Source organism: Electrophorus electricus, chromosome 5, assembly GCF_041902795.1.
Source record: "Electrophorus electricus isolate QZ-2024a chromosome 5, ASM4190279v1, whole genome shotgun sequence".
NCBI classification, from domain to species: Eukaryota; Metazoa; Chordata; class Actinopteri; order Gymnotiformes; family Gymnotidae; genus Electrophorus; species Electrophorus electricus.
Genome location: NC_137501.1, coordinates 16,478,733 through 16,504,553, shown reverse-complemented (window position 1 = coordinate 16,504,553; position 25,821 = coordinate 16,478,733). Strand labels below are relative to the sequence as shown.

General features: G+C 40.5%; 1 protein-coding gene across 1 annotated transcript in view; it reads right to left on the bottom strand.

Annotated features, from left to right (window-relative positions):
• Positions 1–6,659: 6,659 nt before the first annotated feature.
• The window catches only part of LOC145657962 (eukaryotic translation initiation factor 4 gamma 3-like), a 35,209-nt gene continuing 16,047 nt past the window's right edge, over positions 6,660–25,821 (bottom strand). Inside the window, exons 3-10 of the mRNA XM_081714842.1 lie at positions 10,241–10,394; positions 10,028–10,147; positions 9,750–9,902; positions 8,720–8,917; positions 8,390–8,536; positions 7,995–8,231; positions 6,935–7,039; positions 6,660–6,842 (exon numbers count right to left, since the gene is read on the bottom strand). Of these exons, the coding sequence (XP_081570968.1) occupies positions 6,660–6,842; positions 6,935–7,039; positions 7,995–8,231; positions 8,390–8,536; positions 8,720–8,917; positions 9,750–9,902; positions 10,028–10,147; positions 10,241–10,394 (1,297 nt within the window). The remainder of the gene's footprint in view (positions 6,843–6,934; positions 7,040–7,994; positions 8,232–8,389; positions 8,537–8,719; positions 8,918–9,749; positions 9,903–10,027; positions 10,148–10,240; positions 10,395–25,821) is intronic.

Here is a 25,821-nt window from a genome sequence, read left to right as displayed (position 1 = left end):
CCCTAGAGCATGAGGAAGAAACGTCGAGAGGAACCAAGACTCCAAGGGGGTCCCATCCTCCTCTGGCTGTTTAAAGAGAGACATACATAAAAAAATGAAATAAGCATTTAATGTTTAGTCCAACTTTCTGGAGGTTCTAGACTTGTGTGCATGTGTCCGAGACCCAAGTCGCAAGAGAATGTCCATTAAGGGCAACAGAGAGTAGCTGGTTGGGGTGGAGGTGGTGTGGGCTACAACAGGGGACATCAGGGGATGATGGGAGTAGCCAAGGCATCTGAGACAGGATGAGGCTCAGTAACATCACAGCATCAGGGGTAGGTGTACCTCGGCAGAGTCCACTATCAGTCCAGTGTATTAGAGCAATGATGTTTGATTCCTACTCAAAGAACATGTGATATTTCCAACATTCACTTTAGGCATCAATGAAGTTGTGACATCAAGCAAAGGAGGACAGTGAGACATGAGTAGACAAGCACAAGTTGGACCTATTAGGGACAATGAAACAAAACCTGAAGACAAGAAAACAGAAATGAAAGCCTGAGTGAGCTGAATTGAACTGAATCAAACTCCTACCGCTATATGGACCTAGCTCTGTAATATAGTTGAAACTGTAAGTTGCTATAGATAAGCGTGTCTGCCAGGTGTAAACAGGAGATCACATTAAGCAGTGCAGTTGTGCAGTGTGAACATGACATCTGTCTTTTACAGCAAAATCAGATTATTTTATTATTCTTTAAATGTCTTCATGGTCTAGCAACTCATAATGGCATTAGCACTTGAAAGCAAAAAAACAAAACAAAACAACAGCAAAACAAAAACATCTCAAAACACACTTATTGCATTGAGTTCTGTTTAGATGACTTTTGATTTTATATTAACACATCTACTGTTATCTATTTACCTTTTCCTTTTATCATTATATATGTCATTTTATTTTTTATCCTTTGGGCAATTAGTCTCTTCTCAATGCGTTTTATTTTTTGCGTGCAGAGAGAAGGGGTAAGAAGATGCATATACAGAGGTCTGGACTAGCTGTGCTGTCAAAGGTTAGGGGAAATGAAATAAATAAATGTTCCAAAATGTTTTTTTAAATAGTTTAGTATCCAACATTTTAAATTCTAACATTTATGGTTACCCCCAGCAGTGATCAGTGGTATCTCAGTGGTTAAGATACTTGACATGTAGTCAGAAGCTTAGCAGTTCCAGCCCTACTGCTGCCAAGTTGCCACTGTTGGTTCGCTGAGCAAGGCCCTTAACCCTCGATTGCTCAAGATATACTCACTCGTAAGTCACTTTGGAAATAAGTATCAGGTAAATGTATGATTGTGTTTTTTATAATCTTGTACACATAAATGTCATATTCAACCAGAATATGTAAAACACACTGTCAAATCGTGTTTATAAAAATACGTTTTAGTTTTAATTAATTTCTATAACTTCACTTATGTTGATATGGTTGTTGGCTCAGACAACAATGGCCACAAGAGGGAGACAAAGAGCTTCCCTAGTAATCAATGAAAACAGGAATACCCTGTAACTGTATGCTATACTATTCTTTTATTTTATATTTTTCCTTGATGTCCACTTACAATGTTTGCATGGCTTTATGTTCCAAAAATAATCATAATCTATTTTACACAAATATTTTCCAACCTGTTTATCTTGTAGAATTAAATAGGACATGTATTACATTACGAATAAAGAATTCTGCGCTGCATACACTTAGACATCGGTAATATAACTTGCAGTTATATAACTTCTAGTGAAAATCCTTGAAGCAGTCAACACCATCATCTGAGTGAGCTCCATTTAACCCTCTGAAGTTAAACAAAGAATTGCAGCTAAATGTGTGAACATTATCACATGTGTCACTTCATAACAAGTTAAGCTTCATAATAGGTCACGAAGTCAAGAAAATTCATACCTAAGCATTACTTTGTTTGATATGTTTATGGATGTATTTGGGTATAACCAGGTCATTTGCCTGTTTTTATGTATTGATCTGTATTGCTCCAAAAAACTACTCACGTCTTCCAATGTTCTTGATCCCCACTTGTAAGAAATAGTAATTGGACTAATCCTAGTTGTGGATAAGTATAAGACTAAACAGCTGTGAACTAATTCCACACGAGGGGAGTCATCACTGGAAAGGTGTTCTGGTGCGAGGCGTGCAGTGGTCCCTGTCCTGCGAACACAGAGAGACACAGAGGCGAGATACCAGTTAAAAAGGTTTGAGAAAGTACATCCTCCACTGACAAGATTCTGTTGTTTAAATGTAAATGGAACAGGTCTGCTCCTTCTCGCAGCCAATATAGAAACAGCAAACTGCACTACAACAAGTACACAAGGTGTAATGAACTTGCTATGAGAATGATCTCAGTAAGTAACTCAAAAAGGAAAGGAGCTTCTCCTTCCTGTTTTCTTTGTTCTCTTCTTGTTAGTGTTTGTATTTGCTCTTTCAAAACACTCCTGCACTCATTCCTCACACTAAAACATGAACCTGGTGTTGTTTACACAGTGACTTGGTGTGAGGCATCTGATCCACGATTTCCCCCTGGGGTCAGAGGTCTCGTTTGTCGCCTTTTTTTTCTCCTTAAGACAAAAACAAATTCAAATAAGAGCAGAAAAACTGAGCAGAAATAAACAACTATTCAAATTCTAGATGCACTGTGGAATGTTCAGAGAAAAACAAGACACTCCAGTCTCTATTGTATTTAACATGTGGTATTTAACTGTCAATATGGGGACATTACGACAAGGGAGTGGGCTCAGCTGACCTGTCAATGATTTTATTATTATTATTATTTTTAATCCTAGTCTTTGATTAAGTTAAGGAATTTTTCTTTCAAAGAAAAGAAAAGGAATGGAACATCTGAAACACAAACAGAAAAATAGGTATGCATTTATCTAATAAACTGATGACTACGATTAGGTGAGACAAGTTTTAGGATATAATAATAAGTGTATAATTTCCATCACACTTTTCACCTGAGTCTCCTGTGTTTCTGAATAAAAGAAAGTAATATAACACAAGCAGTTATACAATTTCAGAAAGCCATATTATTTAGAAATAAAGAAGAACTTGGTTATTATTTGGTTATTAGGACACATGAGGAAAGAATTTTAGTTGCATTCATTTAGCCAAAGACATCCATGACTGAAACAAGCTTCCTGTCACCACTGACCACCCTCCTAGCGTTCATGTCTCCACGGTTTCCCTGTCTAGTGTCTTTATTTTGATTTACTCCCTTGTTGTGGTTCCATTCCTTCGTTTCGTTTTCTGCACCCCTCATAATTTGCACTTGTGTCTGGTTTAATGCTCATGTGACCATGTTTTTAAGCCCTGTTTTAGTTTAGTCTTGTTGCTATTTATTGTAAGTCCAGCTGCTGTTTGTTAATCGAGGCTTCCGTGCATGTGAATATAAGCCTGAATGTTTATCCTCGCCCCAATGTTATAGCCTGCATCCCTGGTTTGTCTTCGTGCACTTTTCTTTACTTTAGTTTATCGTGAATTCTCGGACTCTCCATGTTAATAATTTGACCCTGGACTTTGGATTTGCCCCTAATAAATCTCACTCTTTTCCACACACTGCTCATCGTTACACTTCCCCAACCTACTATATTTACATTAAAACTCCGTCAACAGCAGTCTTTAGCGTTGAGGGTTTTTTTAATCTGCGTAAAATTACATAATTTCTGATGTTTCAGAAGTGAAGGATTTGCGTGCTCTAAATTTTCATCATGCCAATGCACAGAGGTTTTGGTATGGAGATTTTATCCCGATCTATAGGAGCAGGTGTGATGGACTATAAAGTTGACGAGAAAGAAACCATCCGTTTCGCCGCCGTTTATGTCCATAGATGCTGCTATTACCAAAACTAGTACTGCGCTGATTCTTAGAGGACGGTTGATTTGACCGGATGTCGCAGCAGTACGGCCGACTACTCCTGATCATAACGTATTCATGACAACTCAGCCCTTTTTACGACTGAGGTGCTCACACGACAACGCGTGATCTTGCACCTTTTATGTGTTTTAAGAAAAACGCTCAGTGTTTTAAAGTGCAGCAGCGAATTTTGATCTAACGCGTTACTAAGCTCTGTGAGCAGAGTAATTTCTCCCATTGTGTTGAAATGAACAGGTGTCTGTTATTAGTTCAAGCATTGTATGTTCTTTGAAAGGCTCTATATAAATGTAACTTTGCTCATTCAGTCATATCTTGTGTTCTGTCAAGGACATTTTTTTGAAAACAAACAGCAAAAAGCCTGACTTTCTTGGTGATTTTATTTCTCTTACTGGCTGCCTGGTTCACTGATCACTGCCTGTCCTTGGCAGGATGGATATTGTGTGTCTCTGAAAATGTATTAATATTATTAGTATGTGCCTAACGCTCCTCTCTATTCCAAAACTGACCCGATTTCCATAATTCTCGTATTGCATAAGACATTTATTCCCATTATATGTTTTAGCATTCAGGTGGTCATTTTTCTTTTCAACAGTTATTGGCGTGATCCAATAGATCCAAAGTCCAATGAGTACGCACATCATGTGTTGAACCCATCCATAGTATTTTTCTGCTTATCTAATATGCCAATATTTTCTCGTAACCATCCCACCAAGTCCTAAAAACACCCAAACCTAAATGCTTAGTAACTACAGTAAAGCTTGTGTCAGTGTCTTAATTTATATTCTGCATTAGTTCATCAAATGGTTATTTATTGAGAGTGAGTCTGTATTTTGTATTTGAAAAAAAAAAATAAAACTGTCAGCATTAAGCAGCTTTGTTGTCTGGTTTGAAGGCTGTGGTTGTGCTATTTTTCTGGCCTTTCTGGTCAACTAATTTCTGTACCCAGTCATTCCATCAAGGGAGGTGTGTTGCTATTGAAATGTCTAACTTCCTTCATCTAGGGAATTCATGACATACATTAGAATTACATTTATTATAGCTGCAGGTGGCAATTAAGGGGTCCAATCATTTTATCACATCTGCACAACTTGGTTGCTGATGACATGCCATATTTAGTTCACCAGCCTTTGTGGTTGGTTTTGACGTTTTGTTTCCAGGAATGTTGTATTTTGACACCAATCTCTCAATTTTCTCTGCTGAATTGCTTTATATAAACATTATTTTTCTGATTCGACATGACTAAGAAATATAGTTCCCCCACAAGGTCAGTTCACCCCAAATGTACTTGCATTCACAGTATGTTCATATACACCATTGAAGTTTGGTGATAATCTAACACTCTATGGCTAAGTTTTAGCCTATTAATAAAAATCCTGCTCTTGGGGATTGATAGTTAAATACACATATTTTTGATCATTATTTACAAGAAGATCTGCATTTTTTACATTTAAAAGGTATCTCTAGATCAAAAGGTCACTGACTTGTTTGAAAGGTGCATTTGCCCAACTAATTTAGGTATCAAAAATCAGGCTAAAAAAAGGTTTACGAAACGTATTGAACTTTTTTTATGAAATAGTCACAAAGTATTGCACTGTATAAACTGCATTTCTCATGCACAATTGGTACACAATGGGATTGACTCATTTTTCTTTTTTTAAATACCTTTTCATATGTCAGAGGGGCTCTGTTGGCAAAAATGTCCTATAATTGCCATGCTAGCTCAAAGTCCATAAATCAATACTCATGTCAAGTTTCATAAGAATTACTCAAAGAAGTCTTAATTTTTTTTCAGCTGTTTTGAATGAATCAGTACACCTTGGAAAGATTGATAGGTATGTAAGGGCCATATACCATACAAATATCAACATGTTTCAGTCTCATCAACATTTTGATACCAAATTTGTGAAGATTGGAGAAAGGTCCTACGACTAGTGTGTTACAGTTCATCAGCAACATAAAAAGTAGTAGGATATTTAAATTTAAAGTAATTTCTACAAGAATCAACGTTATAGCAGTCCACTGAAGCCAGTTCTATGATTAGCCAATTACTTGAAAAACATTAGCCAATGTTTGAGTCATCCTTAGGAATCCTTCAGCTTGCTTACAGAAGCAGTATGCAAAATTTCATCTTGATCAGAAGAGCAGTCGTTGAGAAACAGTTATTTGCAATATTATAATGCCCCATATTGACAAAACTGCTACATTTGGTAAGCTACCTCAAAGTCAATACTGGTATAAGTCTTTTAAATTTCATGAAATCTGAACATGTCGTTCAGGAGTGACAGCTAGTTAAAGTTAAAGTTAAAGCCTGACCTTTGTACTACTAATTTGTACTACTAATATTAGACTGGAATAGGACAACTGTATTTTTTATGTCAGGTTTTTGTTTAAATAATTATTGAGATTCAGACTCTTGCAAATATTTTGACACCAATTTCACTCAGATTGTGTGAAAATCCTAGGACTGGTTTGAAATTAGCAAAAAAAAAAAAAAAAAGAAAAAAAAAAGAAAAAAAAAGTGAAATCTAATGGGCAGAGCCTATCTGAATTCACGAGAAGCCAAGGAAGAATAAAATAAAAAATAAATAATATTATTTCTATATTCACCTCTGTCTTTTCTTTTGAACATCTGCAAATGTTAAATATAGTTTTGTCTGCAGTTCATAAAGGAAAAAGCAAAAATACATTAGAGTCAGAACTTGTTTCTTTGTCACACAGTTTTATTATTTTTTTTGAATTATTGCATTGTCTTTTAGCACACGTTGGCAAATGTGTCCATCCTCTTGTCGATTGTCCTTGGACTTGTCTTCTTGTGCTTGGACAGCAGCTGCTGGTGCACCTTCCTCTGCTCCTCCTGCTCCTCAAGTTTGGCCTCCTTATGAATCTGCTCAATGGTCTTGGGCCCGTGGTCAGCTCGCCGCAACACCCAGTTATTCTAGAAAAGCAAAATCAGCAGATGCATACTTTTGCATCACCATGCGCTGGAATGGCAAACACAAACACACAAACACAGGCAGAGTCTCTAACCAGTCGCAGGTCGATGACGTCCTGGAGCAGGAACCGAATGCGTGAAGAACCCCTCCTCTCCTTCACTGTCTTTTCTATATATTTAAAGTAATGATCCATTTTTGGCTGAGAGAGAGAGAGAGAGAGAGAGAGAGAGAGAGTGTAAGAGAAACGTCGACAAATTTCAGATATTCTTCACCTTTCGATTTGATCAGGTGTGCTCTCAGTTGAACTCATGTCGCAAGACGTTTATGACTCTTATGTAAACCCTGCTGCCTTGCACGTTGGTCAGTGCTGTAAAGCAGTTCACTGCCACTGTGGGTGTATCTGTGCTGTCATCAGCTGCACTTGGCTTTGGGGAATCCAGGGTGCAGCAGCAGGAGGCGGCAAACGTGGAGGAGGCTGTGAGAGCAAAACCTTCTAACAGCTGACCAGTCCTGAATAAAAGCCTTTCATTTTGTCAGCTGCAGTAGGAGCAGAGCTAACAACCACACTAACAACTTCACTAAACAACATGAACTTGGACACTTTTAAAATCATTGCCAAGGCCTAATAATACACTGATATCAGCGCAGCATGCTAGTCGCACTATAGATGATGATCCTAATTAGTTGGCTACCCTGTAGTCAGAGTGCAGGCAACAGGCAAGCAACAGAAAACACTGACAGCAAAACTTTTATAGACAACATTTCAACATGCTTGTTTTTTGGTTAAAAGCGTGCATGGAGAAAAAAATACACAATAAAAAAGACCAGGGAAATTGAACACAAATAACTGTCACACTAGGTGGTGACTGAACTGTCAACATTACAACTGTTGTTCCTACCAGAGACAAAATTGACAGTCAAGATACAATATTCAAAACATCTTCATTCAGTTTTGTTGTGTAAAGTACTTGCTGTGAAAAACACATAATGGACAAAATCCAGAAAAATGTGCACAGCCGCTGCACTGCACACTAACACTCATGTACACATGCACCGTAAACCTTTACATGACATATTAAAGATAAACCGATGCAAGTGCTGAGCATCTGCTGAGAATATTAAATCAACCCAGACCAGGCCCGCGGCCTGCTTACCCTGGCCTTCTCCAAGTCCAGGTCTTTGCCGATGGCTGTGAGGAGGTGGCACAGACGCTCCAGGCTCTCCTCGCTGTGGTTCATGAATAATTTGACCACGCAGTCATGCATGATGGCCTCCGACAGCATGTGCAGCTTGAACAGCTCCCCGATGAACTTGATGTTACCGATGGACCTCCTGTGGGCCTTGTCCTTCGCCTCCTCCAGATCCTCCTCCAGCCTCTCCCGCTCGCTGGCCTTGCGAGGAGTAACCAGAACAAAGACAAAAGCAAGAAACAGCGCGTTTGGACCCGATAACGACCAGGCCGCCTCCCAGCACTGCTGCCGATTTCAGTCCCCTTTCTCCTGATCTGTGGGTTGGTGAGTCGGGTAAACTAGACAGGAGTGCTGCTTACTGAAGTGGCCGCTTCCAGCTGGTGCCGCAGCTTCTCCAAAACATCATCGTTGACCTTGTCCTTCTCAAACTCCTTCTGACAGCGGTTCAGCAGCAGCTTTTGGAAACCCACAGTGCTGGTGGGCTTGTCTGCCATGGGCACTTTTAACTACACAGGAAAGACATGTAGGAGAAACACTTGGGTATAAGACAGTGTTGAGAGTTCTGTTACTAAATAGAAGCTGATTAAAGCTCCATGTCAGTTTAGAGTGGTTCAAACAGAGTTCACTTCTGTGTGGCATTTGCCTTTGTATGGAACTTCAGCAGCAATGTATGGGAACATGTTACTCACCATAGCCAGGCAGCTGCACATATTGCCATAGACCATAGAGAAGCTGGGCTCATCGATGGCTTTTTCAAAAACCAGATCAACCACGCCTTTGAGGCGCTCCTCTGTGTCGATGGTGAGGTCCATCACCTGCTTCATCAGCTGGTTAAACATCTGCGGTGTCAGTTTGTTCAGGATACTGCGCACCTTCTGGAAAAGCTCCTGGAGAGGAAAACAGACTACCGACTAAGCTTTCCATTACAAAGATCCCAATCTTTTGTTAAATTCAGCAGTTCTTCCACATAATGACTAACTCCTCACTTTCACCAAATATTTACTCTGCCATTTGGAACTTCCTCATGAACAAAAATCACTCAACTTTGCTATATAGACCGATAAAGGCATCATACATCAATCACACTTTCCGAGAAGTGTAGCACTGGCAGCAAACAGTTTATCAAATCTTATCAACTAAAACCCCTCATGTGCTCCAAATTCAAATTAAAAGAAAACCCATTAGAACCAGCTACAAGAATTTTAGATTTAATCAATATATAACTCCTACAAACAAAAAAAATATATACATAATAACCAAATCTGATCCAATAATAACCCTACCGACCAGACAATGCAATGAAGATCTGTCAATCTCTCCAAATGCTGAATTGCACACAAATTTGCAAGAATATTTTTAACACAACCACTGGGTGTTAACCTATAATATATACAAGATCATCCACAGAATACACTACAATATCTACAATACTCTCTCACCAAAATCAACACCACAATCAACACAAGGAACAACAAGCACACAAGATCTGGTCCTCAGTATCATCACACCCCCTGTTTACACTAGAAACCAATGTCCCCCTGCATAGCTACATTCGTGCACACTCCCCGCACACCCACCCAATTAAACAACGACTCTATAATTTAAATATCCAATTCTTGAAGAGCATATCGCAAAAAAAATTAAGTAGCTTTCAAGATCACCATAACAGGCTGTGACTCTGAAATCTGAAAACAGGGCACAGCGGAGTGAGGTGCTGACCTGAGTTTTCTGGGTCTCGGGGTTCTGGGTGTTCTCCCTTTTCCTGCCAGGTTTCCAGGCATTCTCAGCCTTCTTCAGCTGCACCTCGTCATTCACGGACACGTTGGTAATGATCTTGCGGGGAGGCAGCCGTCTCGGGCCTACACTGAGCAGCTGAAGCAACGAATGGGTGCTCTTTATTATGGGCGGTAACAATGTCACAAAGACCTCGGTCACATAAGATGACCAGGCGCTCATTCATTTGTGACAGAAGAGAAGGGATGAGCGGAGAGACCCACCGGTGCACCCCTGCCTCCAGGAATTGCCCTGCTGAAGTCTGCAGAGGCTGGGTTGAAGCCTGGGTCTCTGGCGATAATGCGAGGGCCCACCTGCTGCAGGGGCAGCTTGTTTTGTTTGATCTAGAAAACAACAGAGTCAAGTCGAAGTCCATCAGCCCCTCTCCATGGAATGGTTTTAAAGGTCCCCTAAGGCCAATGTTTTAGCAGGCTTACCTTGTCCAGTACCACATCAGAGATGGGAGGAAGCCCCTCTGGCTTCTGCATGCAGGCAGGCATGAACTGGAAGGCCAACAGGAAGTCTCTATCATACTGCCTCTTCCCATCCTTCAGCTCTGGCTCTGCATGCAGAGAGGGGTACAGTGAGCACCTGGAGAGAGGAATCACCTCTCTGTCAGGACACTGGGCCTGCCCCACAGGAGTGTCCTCTTTTGGCTTCTTCCAGGTGTTGGATAAACTAATAGCTGTAAATCATAACAAATCAGTCTGGTGTCTTTTTAGTGTCCTAACATAGCATGTCATGCATGTGGTTATTTACCTTGACTCAAGCTTTGCCTAAGATTGGACTGTAAAATGGGCTCCACTTTATCCTCCAGCAAGACCTCTGGCTCCTCGCCAGTCTCTTTCAGCTCTGCCCCAGTGGAGGCTCCACAGGCCTGGACTGCCTCTATAACAGCCTGGCCTGGGAGAGTGAGGCCTGAAGGAGCAGCAGTGCTGGAAGGCAACGAGGGCGTCAGCGTGCCTGAGGCAACCGCCTCTCCGGCTGCTGGACTTGCAGCCTTCGCCGGACAGTGGGCCTCCAGGGCCAGGCCGACATTGACATTCCCCTGCTCTGCTACCTGGCTGTTCAGCTGCTGGGATTTGAGGTAGAAAATGCGAGGATAATGAGGGTGTGGACATAAAAACTAGCAAAAGACGGAAAAGATGGAGAGAGAGAGAGATAGAGAGAGAGAGAGAAAGAGAGAGAGAGAGAGAGAGAGAGAGATACTGCACACACATGCAGAAGAAGGGGAATGGCAATGAGGGTGGGGGGGTGAGCACAGCACAGCACAGCACAGCACAGCACAGCATAATTAGAGAAGTGAGTAGAGAAAGAGGCAAAGAAAAAGCACAAGAGGGCAAAAGATCCAGCCGCAAAGGCACAAAATGTGTGTGTGTGTGGAGGTGGGGGGGGGGGGTGAAGACACAAAGACAGCAAGAGACAGCAGACAAGCATGGGGTGCTTAAATAAATGGGCAGGAGAAATAGAGAAAGAGAGGAAAGAGGAACACTGTTAACATTTAGGGAAAGAGGACACAAAGTAAGTGCAACAGCGCAGTAGTGAGTGTTCCCTTTACAGAGAGGCCTTTCCTCAGAGGAGCTGAGGTGCTCAGGGTTTGGCTGAATCCTTCTTACAGGGCCTTTACGTGGGCTGTCTGTGTAGAGGGAACACGAGGGAAGATCAGGAGGATTCGAGTGGCTGTGAGGGAGAACTAAGATGGAGGCAGACGAAAGAATAGGCACGGCAAGTCGGAACATCAAAACACATCTGAGAAGCCTTCTTAAATCAGAACAGCCACAATCACACAAGCTACTGCAACCAGTCAAATATGACGGAGGAGGGTCAACGGTGTGACCGAATCACTGAAGAAGGAAGAGAGAATGGCCGGAAATCAAACTACACCATCAGATTTTGTTGCTGATTGTATGATGCTTTTAATAAGACAAGACAATGAAAGCCAGCCAAACAACCAAACAATCAGCTCAGAGCTTATTATGAGGGAGGACTAGATGAGAGAGTACTTTGACCTGTGGAGTGGATCACGCGAAGCAGCGGCCTGCAGCCGATCAGGGGCTCGGGCTGTGGGACTGAATGGCTTACCTGTGGAGCAGTAGGGGTAGTGCAGGGACGTCCCACTGGTGGGCTTGTGTTCTGGCTAATGGCTACTCCTGACATGATCTCCTCTGTGATATCCTTGCCATCCTGGTTAGGGTCTCGGATACGGATCTTAGCGAACAGCAAGTTATTTGCATCTATTAAGTCAATCCACAATTAAATTAATTTCACCTCTGAGGCAGGGGGAATACTCACTGTTTTCTTTACTCTCTTAGTGGGTGGAGGCTGCTGAGCTGTATGCACTATTATGGATGGAGATTTGGTGTATATGGTCTGGCCAGGATAGTATGAAGGCCCTGCCACTAGTGGTGACCAAAAAAAAGCACTGGTTTCAGTTAGAGAGCAAACGAAAAACCAGTTTCAGCCAGCGGGAATACCCAGAAGAAAGGTCTCTTTATCGGTGAGAGCACGCATGTGGGTTTCCCAGGTGGGGGTAGAGAAAGGGAAGTCCAAACTCACCATATGCTAGTGGGCAGTCTGCAGGAAAGAGCCCAGGGTAGAATGTACTGGGTCCTGTGGGCTGGACGGAGTACTGCTGGGGATGTCCCACGTAAGGAAGGCCACTGTGGTGATACTGAGAATGAAACAGAACAGCAGAGGTAAAGGGCCTAGCACCAGACATGGCCATTCATATAGGACACTCCTAAGAGATATTCAAAGCAGTAAACAAACAAAAAATACAAAAACATTTAGTTTTTACACTGAAAAAAAACTAAACTAGAACTTCTCATTTCTGCTTCCAAGATAAAACATATTTTTATCTACACATTTTAGGAGCAGTTTATTTATTGCTGGCCAACCTGTTTATAGACAGATTTTCAACCCATTTGCTACACTGTGTACATATTTGCACAGGCGCTTTTCTCTGCTCTGGGTACCTGAGGCACGTAGTACTGGAGTACGTAGTACTGGCCGGTCTGGGATGAGGTGAAGGGCATGGGTGTCAGGAACATCATGATGGGCTGGCCGGACACGGGTCGAAAGGAAGCGCTGTTAATTGGAATGGCAGGCTGGGCTGTCTGCATCTGAGGGCTCTGGAAAAGCTGGGAGAGGAGAGGAGTGGAGAGTGAGGGTCACAGAGCAGCGTGGCGTATGCCGCAGCAGCCGGCTCAGACGCTCGGAGTGAAGACTTTAGTCAAGAGTTGAGTCGTGGACTCTACAGCAGTTGTACTGGGAATGTTGAGGAGATATATACATAAAAAAAAAAAAAAGTTTAAAATTTTCAAGGGATTTTGAATGTCCTATTATGCTAGGCATGCAAGATACAAAAAGAAAACCTTTCAAGAGTCTGTTTCACATGCATGGCACTAATACAAGGGTGAATGAACTAGCATGAAAAATTAAACAATTACAATGATGGATGCAGCTAATTAGCCATGATTGCAGGAGAGGGGATATATATGTAAAAAACAACTAATCTTGAATGTAAATTTGTACCGATAACCTGAGTCTATCAAAGCCAATGCTGACAAAATATGACATGAGCTAGAATTCAGAATGTGACAAAACCCCCATCCCAGTTGGCTTTGATGCTCAGAATGGGAACATAGTGAGGGAATTCCTTCTACATGAGAAACAGTAAAATGAGCCTAAGAGGTGATTCTCACATACTGTCTCCCACCGAGCTGTTGCCATCTTAACATTTTCTGGACATAAAATCCTCCCTCCAGCAGTTATGCAGGCAGGCAGAAATGAACCTTTGTATGGGCTCCTGGGTAATGGAGCAGCCATACCATGTCCAAAACAGATTATTAAAAAGCACTGGAGTCCAAAGGAAATAAAGAGAAACAGACTAAAAAAGACTAAACATAAAAGACTAAACATAGGTGCTGGCATCCTCCGAACTGGGGAGCAGAGTGGCGCGCAGGTGCACCACTGAGCTACTGGAATGTCTTTCAATGCATTTTTTGAAGACTGCAAAATTACCTGAATGGATCTCAATCCTCCCTTGAATATTGAAGCAGGAACGAGAGAGAAGCTAGTGGAAGAACGCACTAATGGGTGTGGAGGGTCAGAGAGACTTCAACACGCTCACATACACTGGCACACACAATTTAAACAAATCTTTAAACAAATTTAAACCAAACCAAGTTTTGTTTTTTTTTAAATGACGGAACACTGTTGTTACAGTGGAATTGTGAGGTCAGAGGCAGAGCAAATGTGTTCCACTAACCTTCCTGGCCCTTTAAGTGCACTACTGCAGATAGACTGAAAACAAATTTCACCTAAATAAAATCACACTGTAACACTGAAAACATAAACACAGACAAGCACTGAATGAGTGGTAAAGGGCATTAAAGCCTAAGTATTACATGGAGATCACCGCTCACATTTTCAATTCTTTCCTTTGACAAAACAACTCACATCAACAGCCAAGGCACTGCACTGGCTTTCTAAAAGGAGATGGCAGATGGCACTATCAATTAGCTTCACTCAAAAATGGGAGAAAACAAGGAATGCGGCATGTTATGCGCTCGTGCACATAGTTCGGTCACAGGTCTCTGCTATGGTCTTCCAACGTACACTGCCCTTGATATGAGGCAATATGGCCACCTACTGTAAGCTCAACCTTGGGTCACGATATCATGCAGAGCCTTCATAATACCCTATGCTTCTGTGCATGTGCTAGTCAGATTCAAGCTCAAATATCGTCTCTCTCAGCTAGCACAGCCCGGCCTCATCTGTCTACAAAACTTCCAAGAGGTCTCCGGTACACTAGACAAATGTTGCTGTTTTGTATTCACAGAGAACATTTATCCAAGTATGTGTACTGGTCAAAAAGTTGGGATGCGGCTGGGAGACAGGAATCCATCTGCCTCTGAGATTGATGTGTGAGTTGGGGAAGGGAGTGCAGTGGCTAGAACACTAAACTTGGCGAGGTTTTACCACAGGCACACAGAGGAGCATGCAGCATACAGTGGGAGGTGCTGCGCTGCGGCGGTGGACATTAGCTGCTGGTGGGCAGGATGAGAGAGCAAACTGGGGGTGGAGGAGGGTGGGGGGAGCCAGGCAGAGACTGTGGGGGCAGGATGCGTGCAGACGCATGTCACATGCTGCAGGAATCTGGACCATGTTGCTGACAAGTTCATTGAATGTTTTGAAGCCAACTACAGCACATGCATGTCTGTGTTGTATCTGGGCTTGGTGTAGTAGGGTCAAGGAAGACTTATTTTTAGCTGAAGACGTCTATCAATAGCAACACACTTAACTGCAGATAACCATATTTACTGCTAAACTTTGGCTGACATCTCAAGTGAGGCGCACTTCATACAGAATGAATACAAGAGTTAATTTACTGTCTTGTGCAATTCAATATAACAAGCTCATGGTTCATTGCAGGTGGAGCCACCGTCCTTGTTGATTGAAAACCTTAAGAAGCAGAAGCAACAGTCCTATTCCAAGCTAGAGAAAAAAGGCACAGGACTCTCACACAGCAGACTCTGAAATGGAAGATCTCTCACATTAAGGTATGGCTATGCAGCCTTGAATTTTTATCTCCAGACATTCTTGTGTGGTTCCTAGATTTTTCCCACATTCCAGTCCTTTTCTCAAGTACACTTTAAATAGAAAATAAAGTAATTAATTGAAGGGAATAGCCGGTGCCATCTTTATTCTGAGCTCAATGCTGCATACAGACGAGGTATTGTCCACAGAATGTCTAACAGTCTCAGGTGGGTTCAATCTTTATACATTTTCATCAAGTTACAAAACCATTTTTTATTAAAATTGTATCTTTAGGTGGTATCCTGGCCTCAATCCCGGACTTGCCACAGAGGCCATATTTGGTCATTCTCACATCCTGCTTACTTCCAAAGCCTAATTTGGTCTTTTACAATTCCTGCCATCATATTATTACATTAATAATTTCATTTTATTACCTCACTTGAGTACACCTCTGGCTGGATTTTGAACCACTTGGTTGTAATCCTAAATGAATCATGAATGATGCAATCAAAGGATCACTGCTTGAAGCCAAGCAAAAAAGTTTGATTTTTCACATTCACAGACATGAAGAGCCAGCAGGACGAACCAAGACTGATGTGAACTGTGTGGGAAAGTAGACTTTGCACATACTGTAGAACAAAACCGCTTTGATGAAGTTGTAAGCAAAGAGGTATTAAGAACATAAGCCTGTGTAAATCCTGATAAGCAATTGTAGTTCAGAAGTGTTTGAATATGTGTATTGTTTGTTTGTATTTTCACAGGCCAAAAACAAGTACTGATTAGCAAGATTTACTACCTCCCAGTACACCATTTCTTTTTACTGCCTGAGTAGATGTTGATGGAAGTCAAAAGGCCAACAGAAGCAACAGCCATCTGGTGGTTGCTTCCAGACTACCAGATCAGCTTGATATTCTCTATTGCCTCTCTCTGGCAGAAGACCCACCAGGTCATTCCACATTTGCATAGTTTTGGTGATGCTCTTTGCTTTGGCTTCAGTGTCACTTTGGTGGGCTTCTTTGGATGGGATGATTCCCCCGCTGAGAGTGTGCGGGCTGTTGTGGAGAGAGGATGTGTCTCCAGAGTCACATCCAGACCCACATATGGCCATCGCAACCAGAAAAGCACAGGTGAGGAAGGTAAGGCTTCTGAGAGCTACCAGCCAAGCAGGTGTGGACAGAAAAGAGGTGCTCTGTAGCAAAGAGAAAGGAAGCTGATTGCTTGGTATGTAAAAGGACAGAAACCTGGAAGCTGGTGTGGATAGTATGAAACCCACCAAAAATGAAAACAACAGCTTCATTTGGAAAAAAAAACAAAAAACCCAACAAAATGCAGCAAGAGAGAACAGGTCTTTGCTCATCTTAGATAAATCAGTGTTTGATATAATCAATGCTTAAAAAAGCAAGGTAGCCAGGAACAAAAAAGTAACCAAAAGTATTCAAGGTGAAATGTGCAGTGTATTGGCTCAGTCATTTCAACTGTTCCCCATTTTTTTTATATCAATTTTCATCTCTGACAAGGAAGATGTGGAGGGGAACCTGGGAGGCTGTTGGACAGGGTAATGAACTGGATTGCAGGCTCAAACACTGTATGCACTTGAAGGACAGTGTTCACTGCAGTTCTGTGTACGCCTTTTTTTCTATCGTGACTTTGTATCAACCGGGAAGGAGCAACTGTCATTCACACCCAACAGGAATGCAGCTAGTTGTGACCTTGAGAATTCTTGGCTATGGAATCGCCAAAAAGTATCTTAAGCACTTTAGCACCATTCTAAGACAACCATTGACAATAATTACTCACCTTAATGAATGCTTTGTCCGCATCTTGGCTGCATCTGAGCTGGTGGTTGAAAAGCAGGGCCCGCAGCTGTCGGTTCTGGTGCTGGATGTCATACTGCTCAGCGGTCTGACAGGCACGCACAACTCGTAGGTCTGTTCAAGGTGGTGCTTGTACACCTCAATTTCCATCGTAATTGTCCTATACAACCATTAAAAATTTGACAGAAGTTAAAAAACAGCAGAACGGTTTGTTACAACTGGAAAAAAATAAATAAGAAAAGATTGTTTGTTGTACATGAAAGTCAGTCAGCCATGAGGATAAGCCCTCTTGTCCAAAGTTCTGATCAGCAGTTATGACCTCCTAACACTGCAAGAAAAAAGAAAACAAATGCATCAAAGTTGGCGTTATACTCAGTAAGAACTCAGTAGACTAAGAAACTGCAAAATACTCAGAGAACTCTGTGCATGAGTCAGTGGCTCAATAGTCCAACTAAAATCAGCCAGGACCACAGTTTAGTTGGGCTAAACATGAGTCAACTAAATCCTTAGTCAGAGAATGATATTCTGTCTTTGCTGCTTACATGATCAGCTTCTTTCAAATAGCCATGTAAACTTAGTCAACTTAGTTATTTAGGAATAATATCAAACTACATGTGGGCCATCAGATCCTGTTTGCCCTTGAAGACCCACTCACAATCTCTGCCCAAGTCAGAGACTATTTAGAGCTATTATCTTAATTCCAGCACTGGACATGCATTACCTTGCACAGTTTCACAGCTCTGGCACTGCAATCAACAATGCATACGTCTTAACTAAGAAGGCAACAGTTCAAATGGAAAACCTACTTCCTCTCTGGGAGTGAAGGAAGCCAGCTGCTTGATCTTCAGTGTCTGGTTGAGTCTTGGATGCATCAAGCACAGGGACACCAGCTGATACCCCATGGTTGAGGTGCTCCATATATTGTGCAAGGATCGGTTCGTTATAATCACCATTCTGCATTTTTTTAACAGCAGCAACAGCATAAAATGGTTCAGTTAAGGGTGCATCATTGGAAGACTTTCACTAAAATATGTCCTCACCATGTCTCAAATACAGCAATACCTCTTAGAAGCCATTGTACTGCACACAGAATGGACAGTCCCAGCAGTTTCTGTTCCCATATGGAACCTCAGTGTTTTGATTACAGAAAAAGCAATTCACAATGACATGAACTGGTTTCTTCCTATTGAATAGGGAGTTTATATATATAACTGAATTTGATCAAACTGTAGCAATGATTGTGAGCAAGGATCTTTCATTTTACAGCCTAAAAATGAAAGTGACAAATAAATGTATGTGACAAATAAACCAAACTTGAAACTTTATATAAATAGCTTCCTGTTAAATATACACAGTTAATCAGTCATTAAAAACTACATTCTATTAATTAAGAATGTTTATGAAAGTTAATTTAATCTAACTAACAATAAATGAACAGTCGAATATTGTAGTTCAAACAGTCCGATAGCTGTAGTAATGGCTTACCTCATTTTGCTTATTTAGAGAGAACGATAAATTTGAAAACCCACAGGTTTGTGAATTTGGGTCTCTAAATCATACAAAAGTAGGTTTTCTATTTCTGAACAGTTAGCTAGCTAACAAACTACCAGCACCTAAACGATCAAAGTTGAAAGATGAACAATGAAATGGTTCCACAAGGAATGGTTTATAGCCCGAGTTAGACACTCGCTGACCTCAACTATTAGCTAGCTAACCAGCTTATCGCTGTGATAAAGCGATACAATTTTTAACAATGAGGACATGAATAAAGTATCCTTTACAATTTTCACAATATTGTTAACGTAACTGTAATATCTGAAAACGGACCACACAGGAAGGTCTAAAAATGAACAACTGCAAACACCCCGTTCCTTATCTTACCTCGTTAGGTAGCTAAAATAGCTAACCTAGGTTAGACCCTTTAACCATTTAAAGGTCTGAACTGTCAAACTGCGTTTCCGTTAGGCAGATAGTTTGACGCCGTTTGGTGAAACTTATGCAGCCATATAAATGATTTGATCGCCGATACCTTTAGACATCATGGAATAAAAGAGGCTTATTTTAGCTGATGTGTGTGTGGAGTTGTTTGGGGGCAGCTATGCGCTGGAAGCTAAGCGTTGCTTCAGTGGCTTCTAGCATGGACTAGCTACGATCATAATTCTGCTACAAAATGTATAAATGAGGAAATATACAATTATTTACATTATTACAGCATTTACAGTATTAAAAGCGTGATTTAATGGGATGAATAGTTAACTAGCTAACGTTAGCTATCCTAGCTTGATGGCTATCTTTGCTCACTAACGGTTACTGCATCTTAGGGCCAACTTTATGCTGCACTTCGCCCCCTAGCGGGCCCGCGGGAGAATCCACACTGGCATACTCAAATAAATCACTTTATAACATCCAATATTCTTAAAGTACAGTACATTTTTCGAGATAACATTTCTTAGGAATAAAACAATTACCTGCTTACTGATTTTCAGATGTCTACATGCAGCCTAATTTGGTCTTTTACACTTCCTTCCATCATGTTATTACATAAATAATTTCATTTTGTTACCTCAGTGTCAGGAATTCTGTCACTGAGCCACAGTTCTATGAAAACTAAAGCACAACAGTCTCTACACTCGCGTTGGGTGCTATGCTAGAGTTGACCTGTTGACCAGGGAACAGACATTGGAGAGCAGGATGGACAGTACAGCTGGTCTGCTAGGGTTAGCTTTTTTTTTTTTTTTTTTTTTTTTTTTTCTCCAGTGGTAGCTCAGTGGTTAAGGTATCAGAAGGCTGCTGCTTCAAGCCCCCCCACTGCCAACTTACCACTGCTGGGCCCCTGAGTAAGGCTCTTAACCCTCAATTGCTCAAGTTGTACTCAGTCATAATTGTAAGTTGCTTTGGATAAAAATGTGTCAGCTAAATGCCATAAATATAAATCCAGCATGAACTCATGCCCTCTATGGTTTGTTTTTATTCAGCAGTGACTCCTGTCTCTAGGGTTTCTGTGACCTTGAGTATGAGAGAAACATTTTATTTGTGTATATATATATATATATATATATATATATTACATCTATTGTTATTATTATTATTGTTAGATACTGGAGCCTTTCTGTCTTCAGGCATCCAACAAAAGGTCTCTGCCTATCAGCCATGACATGGCGGCTTGACCGCGAGCTGGTCGCCTGAGGTCTTCCACTCCTTCTTCTTGTCTCCTTTACCCCTCCCTTTCTCTTTCTTTCTCTCCCTGTCTCTCTTTAAGCACAGGAGTACCTCATGGCGGGTACGGGAACAGCTCGTGGGTCGTTCATGCCAAGAACATCTAATTTTTAATAACCTTGTCTCTTTCCTTTCTACACAGACCCTTAGAACATGCCTCACTTTTCCCCGTCATTCTGTAGATTTAGATAGTAGATATAGGACACATATATACTCTGTGCTTTCCTCAATAAAGTTGAACTCTCTTCATTCACTACCTTGGTGTCAGTGTCTCTTGACTTCCCCAGATCCAGCTACAGAGGACAGAGGGCAGAGGGTAACTTGGAGGAGATCGAAACTGAAGGACTTGTCACTTTGAACCAGTTCCTAACAAGAAGTACAAAATACATAAAGTCTACCTTAAACATTGATAAGTGCAATAAACAATAAGTACTAGAGTACTACTAGACCAGCAAGTAGTAAGTTGCAGTAGTTTAGCTTTGAGATCACAAGAGACCACACAAGCACCCGGGTAGCTTCCTGCGAAAGAAAGGGCCGAATCCTTCGTATGTTACAAAGGGGAAATCTGAAACATGAGTTGAGAATGACAACTGGTTGTCCAAAGTTATGATCGTGATACCAGGGAGTTCTCAAAGGGAACTGTGAGGTCCTGATAAGGGCTGGGAGTACCCGGGATGTACAGAAGGTTGCATGTTAGCTAGGACAGCTAGCTGGCTCATTCGCTTTCTATCCATCTTAAAACTGCCAAAGTCTCGAAGTAAACATCACTAGTGAGTTATTCTACACATCTGGCATTAGCAGAGTGTTACAATAATAACAGTTCACCGCAGCAGTAAAGCGATAAACACTTGTCTTATGTAGCTGACAAGCTCGCAAAATACACCAAGCCCGTTGTCATAGCAACCAGCACTTAGCTTGCTCGGACTAGCCTAGCTAAGATAGCCTTAATGGGCTAACAAAGACTCATTTCTACGCCAGGCGCACATACTACAAATGCATATTAGCTACATAACTGTTCAAATAAATGCGTGTATTACCATGCTATTCATTAATTTTCCTGTATGTGCACAACTGTAGACCGGGGGTTCTTTAACGTAATCCTCTTCGCCATTAGCTTAGCTAGCTAATAAAGCTAAGCTAGTTAGCCAGCCTAGCTAACTAACTGATATGTTTCAATGTGGAGACGCAGTAAGAGTGTCCCTAATAATTTGAGTTTGTTTTCAGTCGGTACGTACACTCAAACGGTGTCATACAGTTATTGAATAAATCAGCAGAAGCTGTTATTAAAATAATTTTCTGCGTCCTTTCGAGGTCTTACCTTGACATTGGTGAAGCTTAGCAGTGGTAACCTACATACGATTAGCATTAAAGAAATTAAATACAAAAAAAAAACATATTTCTACGGTCACCCGAGAAGCCCATGTCTTTGTGAAATTTATTCTATGAGAATAATTTAATATTACTTGCTTTGGAAAAAGCAAACACTTCATGCTAAACTTAAAGTGTGCACGGCACAGTAATTGCTGTAGAAGACACATACATGTATTTTCACAATACACAGGCTGTTTATGTCTGTTCAGTACATATGGTTATATTACACCTTGGTTATGTGTAATATGGATATAAATGTTAAAATGGTCTATTACAGAACACGACACCTGTTGCGTTTTATATTGGTAAATCTCTGATATGACCACTGTAACATAAAGTTGCGGTTATAAATACGTGAAACATTTTTGATCGACTGAAATGTAGCTGTATGTACATGCAATATATTTGTGATTATGTAAATTAAACAGCTATTCTTATTCTTATGGCTAGCTAAATAAATTGCAATTTCGTCGTCTTCATGGCATGGTGTTTATTCATTCTTCGGCATACAAAATGACGCCTTTTCACGTTTGGAACTACAAATATGGCGGCCTTTTTTCTTTAGCGTTTTAATGACGTAAAAGTAGAGTCTCACCGTAAAGTCGGGCAGGAGGAGCTGGACTCATTTATTTCTTCGTATCTTTCCCCATCTAGCGGTCAATAACGGGTAGTCTTGAATTGATTTCTATCGCGTAATATTTTGGATATAAATGTTTAAATTTCCTGTTGCAGGACAGACAAAGTATAGTCAACCAGTTCTAACCTTTTGATAAAAACTTGAACTTCAAAGTAGGTGAATCTATTTCCTTAAACCAATCAGATCACAGTTCATTTACATAACATCAATGCTTTGAGTGCTTTAGATATGAGAACATCACAGTGATCTTTCTGCTCACACATCAGTCAGTCTATAATTCTGTATTATGTGTTTCTATAGCTTCCAACTTTCATGAGTTCCTTGAATCTGTGGAGAAAAGTGCAGACCAATGTAGTTTCTTATTTGTGAACATTTATACATTTATTGTAATTTATTTATCATTTAAATGTTTTATTACTTTTAATTTATAGACATAAGGACACAGAAAACAGTTCATATACTGAATGAATTGTTACAAGGTAATATTTTCTAGACTGTGTTTACCATATGTTTTTATTTCTAAACGTTATTGCAGTGTGTTAATCTGTCACACCGAGGCAGAAGGGGTGAATCTGATATACCCCTCTTCCATTGTCAACTATTCAGAGTCCTCCAGGGGAGCTCATACAACTAAAGAAACACATACAGAGGTCATTGGAGGTTCTAAGTTACATCTAAAGTGGTCTAGTTGTGACGTTGCGAGGATAAGCAGGATGCGGGGACGAGGCACGATGAAACGCACTTTTATTTTTGCAAACATGCAAAACATACAACAAAGCTCAAACACTATGCACATCTCAAACACCAACACACGTACTATGACACACGAGACATATATACACCCAAGCTGATTACACATAACAGAGAACAGGCGAACGACACGAGAGGGTGTGGCAACACAGACGAACACACACACACCAAGATCTTTGAGGAGGGGGCGGGGCCACAACATGACACTACCCTGTAGGGCACCATCTCCATGGAAGTATATTTTTAAAAGCATGTTTGATAACCATATTTATACTGGAACGATTTAATCAAATGTGTTGTGTTTTTTGTTCTTCTCTAAGACCTTTCGGACGCCGATATTCAGATTTGAGTCTGAGCAAGTTGAGAAAGCCACTGTGAGGGTTTCTGGGTGCTCTGGAGGAACACCCAGAAGTTGTACACCTGCACCATGCCTGAGACCCCTCTGCCCCTGACACAACTGCCCAGGAATGTGGGCATGTACCTAGACTATGAGGATGGACAGCTGTCTTTCTATTACATACTAACATATCTACATATTTATCGGAAACCTCTGGGAGAAGAAGCTGTATCCCCTCTTTGCGCTGCTGGACAGACACACTTATGACACTGTACTCATCAAAAGCAGCACCAGAGATGCACTGAGTCATATCCCGCTACACACCTCTCAGGCCAGCTTGTTTGCACATTTTGTCATAAAACTTAAGATGTCAGTTGTTGCTGTTATATATAAAATTACCAAATTAAAAAATAAATAAATCAAAAAGTACTTGTGGCTAGATGAACACAGTCAATCACATAAACAAGATATAATGTCAGTAATGTTTGCGGCAGGTGTTTCAAATGTGCCCAGACTCATATTCAAAAATATCCATGTTTCAACAGTTTGAAGGTGGCCATGACACTAACAGTCTGGTGGAAATTCCACAAGATATCAAACTCCACACTCACACAAACTAGTCATTCTCCCATTTGGAACAATCCAGGCTTTACCATGAACAAAAATATTAAACTTTACATCTTGGATAGAAAAGGGCATTACACACCTTAAACATATTTATCATAAGCCTTCTTTCATGTCACGCCCACAACTAGCCCCAAAATATGCTATAGAAAGCACCCAGTTCCTATAATACCATCAGCTAAGATCACCTATGTGTTCAAAAATCAATTCCGATACCTACATCCATATCAGAATTTATAAACAAACATTCTTAATACAAAAAACCTAATCTAAGATATACAAAATAATAGTGAAATCAAATCTCACAGTTACTCTCCCATCGAGACAATGGGAGGAAGATTCATTACCAGCCCCCGACGCCGCAGTTTGGATTAAAATGTGTAATAATCATTACCACATGACAGCAACACTAACCTACAATGCATTCTGTACAAAATAATACAGAGTACATTATACTACACATTGGATCTTTAAAATTGGTTTCACAAACTCAGCAATCTGTACATACTTTACTCAAAACACAGCTGACGATTACATTCACACCACTCGGCAGAGCACACCTATCAAGCAATTTTGGCAAGTCATCATCACCAACATATCCCATGCTTTAAATAACCATATCCATCCAACACCATCTTTATGTCTCCTAGGAGACATATCATCAACCAATATGACAGGATACTATGTATAACATTATTATATTGATATAATAAAAACATTATTGCAAAAAAACAACAAACAAAAAAAACATACTCATGAACTGGAAAACAAAAAATAATGTTAGTGTCACCCAATAGAAAAATCTATTGATAGACTATATATCAATAGAATAATTCTCAGAATTAATCAATAACAGAACCAATAATCTAGACTGGACACCTTTGATAAAATCCATACAGAGCGAATCCATAAACGATAAATATCACACTCTAATACGTGTACATATACAATCCAACATACATGTATTCACACATAACTACACACACACATATATATATATATATATATATATATATACATACATACATACACACACACGCACACACACACAAATCATTCCTGTAATGGTGCAGATGGCGAATACTTAAAAATATTCTATAAACATTTTGCGTTTGTCTGTTCATCTGTCTGTCTTATTTTTAATAATAAAGCTCTAAAGGTCCTCTGATGGGGGGTAATAAATTAATATATTTATTTCTCCAGATTTCTATCTCTGAGAGAAAAAAAAATGTCCTTATACAAATTGCACCTCGTTGTGGACCTCGGCTAGGTTTACATTCCAGGTGATTATTTTAGAATTCAAGGGGAGGAGCTGCAGGAGTTGGAGGAATTAATTAGGAAAAAAGAAGTTATCAGAGCAATAGAGGAATTAAACATACGCAAGACTCCAGGAGCCAATGGTTTACCTGCTAAATTTCATAACGTGTGCGTTAGTGAAATTGCTGATCTTCTAGCTGATGTTTTTAATGAAGCATTAGATGGGGGGCAATTGCATGATTCATTTTATCATAGTGTGATATATAAAAAAGGAGATCCTTGTAAGTTGGATAATTGGAGACAGGTCAGCCTATTGAACTTGGAGTACAAAATTTGTGCAAAAATAATTGTTAATAGGATGTCAGAAATATTGAATGATATCATAGAGGAAGATACATGTGGGATAGTTTAGGAGTAATAAGGAGTTTGGTTACTGAAGGATTATATGTCTGCATTATATGTCTTGCTGCA